Source organism: Dipodomys ordii, unplaced genomic scaffold, assembly GCF_000151885.1.
Source record: "Dipodomys ordii isolate 6190 unplaced genomic scaffold, Dord_2.0 Scaffold215, whole genome shotgun sequence".
NCBI lineage: Eukaryota > Metazoa > Chordata > Mammalia > Rodentia > Heteromyidae > Dipodomys > Dipodomys ordii.
The window spans coordinates 1,286,117-1,289,280 of record NW_012267431.1 but is presented as its reverse complement, the minus strand read 5'-3'; the positions used below and the strand labels follow the sequence as shown (position 1 = coordinate 1,289,280).

The 3,164-nt window shown below is 40.3% G+C and overlaps 1 protein-coding gene across 1 annotated transcript in view; it reads left to right on the top strand.

Moving 5' to 3' along the window:
* The window catches only part of Syn1 (synapsin I), a 67,915-nt gene that overhangs the window by 13,821 nt on the left and 50,930 nt on the right, over positions 1-3,164 (top strand). The window contains exon 4 of the mRNA XM_013035536.1: positions 279-368. Coding sequence (XP_012890990.1) covers positions 279-368 — 90 coding nt within the window. The remainder of the gene's footprint in view (positions 1-278; positions 369-3,164) is intronic.

Below are 3,164 nucleotides of genomic sequence, written 5' to 3'. Positions count from 1 at the left end.
TTTTTCTGCTTATGTGGTGCTGAGGAATCGAACCCAGGGCCTTGAGCATGCAAGGCAAGTGCTCTACCACTGAGCCACCTTCCCAGCCCCGCTGAAAACTTCTTACCTCTTCAAGTTTCCACCATCTCCCAATTATACCACTCTCAGAAACAAGTCTTTTACCACATGGGGCTTTACAGGACAGGTCAGATCTACAGTGCAGTGCAGTACCTGGGGTCTCAGATTGGGAACCACTTCAGATGAAGAACTCACTAACCTATGCCTCCTGGTTCTTATAGTTTGCCCAAATGGTTCGGCTGCACAAGAAACTGGGGACAGAGGAATTCCCTCTGATTGATCAGACCTTCTATCCCAATCACAAAGAGATGGTAAGTTTGGAGAAGGAGTCAGGACTCATAAAGTATGGTCATTGGGTGTTCAGTATTATCAATCAGGGTGATATCAGAATGCCTTGGTGGGCCTGGGAAGGTCCCACATTGCTTTAGGATATAGTCTATTAAGACAAGGCAAATGCCAGGCACCTGTAATCCTAGCTACTCAGGAGGCTGAGATCTGAGGATCGTGGTTCAAAGCCAGCCCAGGCAGGAAACTCTGTGAAACTCTTATCTCCAATAAACCATCAGAAAACCAGAAGTGGTACTGTGGTAGAGCACTAGCCTTGAGCTGAAGAGCTGAGGGACAGTGCTCAGGCCCAGGGTTCAAGCCTCATGACTGACAAAAAAAAAAGACAAGGCAAGTGTCACTTATCCAGAATACTTGCAACCAGAAATTTTAGATTTGAGATTTTTTAAAAAAATATTTTAATGTATTTGCATATGCATAATAAGATGGTTTTGGAATGAGTCTCAAGTCTAAACACAAAATTCATTTTTGTTTCATATGGCACCTATACACATAGACCAAAATTAGTTGTTGCTGGTGGTAGTTTTTTTTATGCCAGTTCTATGGCTTAAACTCAAGACCTGGGCACTGTCCCTGAGATTTTTGTTTGTTCAAGGCTAGTTCTACCACTTGAGCCACAACTCTACTTCTGGCTTTTTGGTGGTTAATTGGAGATAAAAGCTTCATGAACTTTCTTGCCCTGGCTGGCTTCAAACTACCATCCTCAGATCTCGGCCTCCTGATTAGTTAAGATTACAGGCAAAAGCCACTGGTACCCAGCTAATTTGGTTGTATACCAGGGCTTGAAATTCTGGGCTTACTTGCTTGGCTGGCACAGTACCACTTGAGCTATGCTTTCAGTTCTGCTGGTTAACTGGAGATGGAAGTCTTGTACTTTTTTACCTGGGCTAACTTTGAACCATGATCCTCTAGATTTCAGCTCCAAGTAGCTAGAATTGTAGGCATGAACCACTGGCACTCAACTTCCAAATTAGTTTCGTATTAGTTTTTTGTATTAGTTTAATGAGCTTCTATTTTGGCTGAGACCTGTCATATGAAGTCAGATGTAGGTTATAGTTGTGGCATCATGTTGGAACTAAAAACATTTCAGTGTTTGGAACATTTCAGATTTTGAAGTTTTGGGTTAGGAATGTTCAACTTGTACTATGAATTTATTAGTGGATATAAGTGTGATTAAGTCATCAATCCCAATATTTGTCAAACCTGTTGCTTATGTTATCTATTCTTGTTAGTATTAAAATTAATTTCAACCCCAGCACCAGTGGCTCATGCATGTAATCCTAGCTATTCAGGAGGCTGAGATCTGAGGATCACAGTTGAAATTGAGTTCAGGCAGGAAAGTCTGTGAGACTCTTATCTCTGGTTAACCACCAGAAAACCAGAAGTGGCACTGTGGCTCAAAGTGGTAGAGCACAAGCCTTGAGCTGAAGAGCTCAGCGACAGTGCCCAAGCCCAGAGTTCAAGCCCTACAACTGACATAAATAAATAAATACATAAATAAAATGACTTTCAAGTATATATTGACAGAATGAGCACAACAAATACATTGCATGTATCAAGTCATTGTTACTAACATTATAAAATATTTCTCCTGATAGAATATTTTCTTTTTTGGCAATACTGAGGTTTCATTTCAGGAACTCACACTCTTGCTGGCTTCCTGTTGGTTATTGTGGAGATAGAATTGTGCAAGACCTGGGATGGTTATGAACCACAACCCTCCAGATCTCAGGCTCCTGAGTAGCTATAATTATAGGCATGAGCCACTGGCACCTGGCTGTAATAGAAATTCTACCCAAATTTCAAATCAATATTGCCAATAAAAATTGAAGCAATGTTACAAATTAAAACTGATCAGAAATAGAAATGAATCATTGGTTACTAGTATCATAAAATATAGTCACTATTATTGCAAATTATCAATATTACAAATTATGTTCTCATATTGTATCTGTTTTGAAGTACATGAAAAAGATGAATTATTATTACTAATATTGAATTTAATAAATATTATAATTTATTCCTAGTATTACAAATTAGTTTTATTAATATAAATGATTAGTACTTATTGTGAATTGAGCTCTAATTACTAAGAGAAATAAATATATCTGGATGTTTGTGGCTCACACCTGTAATTCTAGCTACTCAGGAGGCTGAGATCTGAGAATCAAAGTTTGAAGCCAGCCCCAAAAGAAAAATCCATGAAGGCTGGGAATGTGGCTTAGTGGTAGAGTGCTTGCCTAGCATGCATGAAGCCCTGGGTTTGATTCCTCAGTCCCATAAACAGAAATAGCCAGAAGTGGCAATGTAGCTCAGGTGGTAGGATGCTAGCCTTGAGCACAAAGAGCCTCAGGGACAGTGCCCAGGGCCTGAGTTCAAGCTCCAGGTCTGGCAAAAAAATCCATGAGACTCTTACCTCCAATTAACCAGCAAAGAGCCAGAAGTGGAGGTATAGCTCAAGTATAGAATGCCCGCTGTGAACAAGCCAAGCATGTACTTGAGGCCCTGCCTCATACTGGCAAAAAAGAAAAGGACAAAAGCAATGTTATGACTTAAGTTCACTAAGGAAATCCAATTTGTCTATCATTATTATTATTCTACATTCTTGGAGAACAGGATAGAAGAATGCAGTTAAGAGTGTGGCTCTAGGGGCTGGGAAGGTAGCTCAGTGGTAGAGCGCTTGCCTTGCATGCATGAGGCCCTGGGTTCAATTCCTCAGCACCACATAAGCAAAAAGAAAAAAGCCAGAAGTGGTGCTGTGG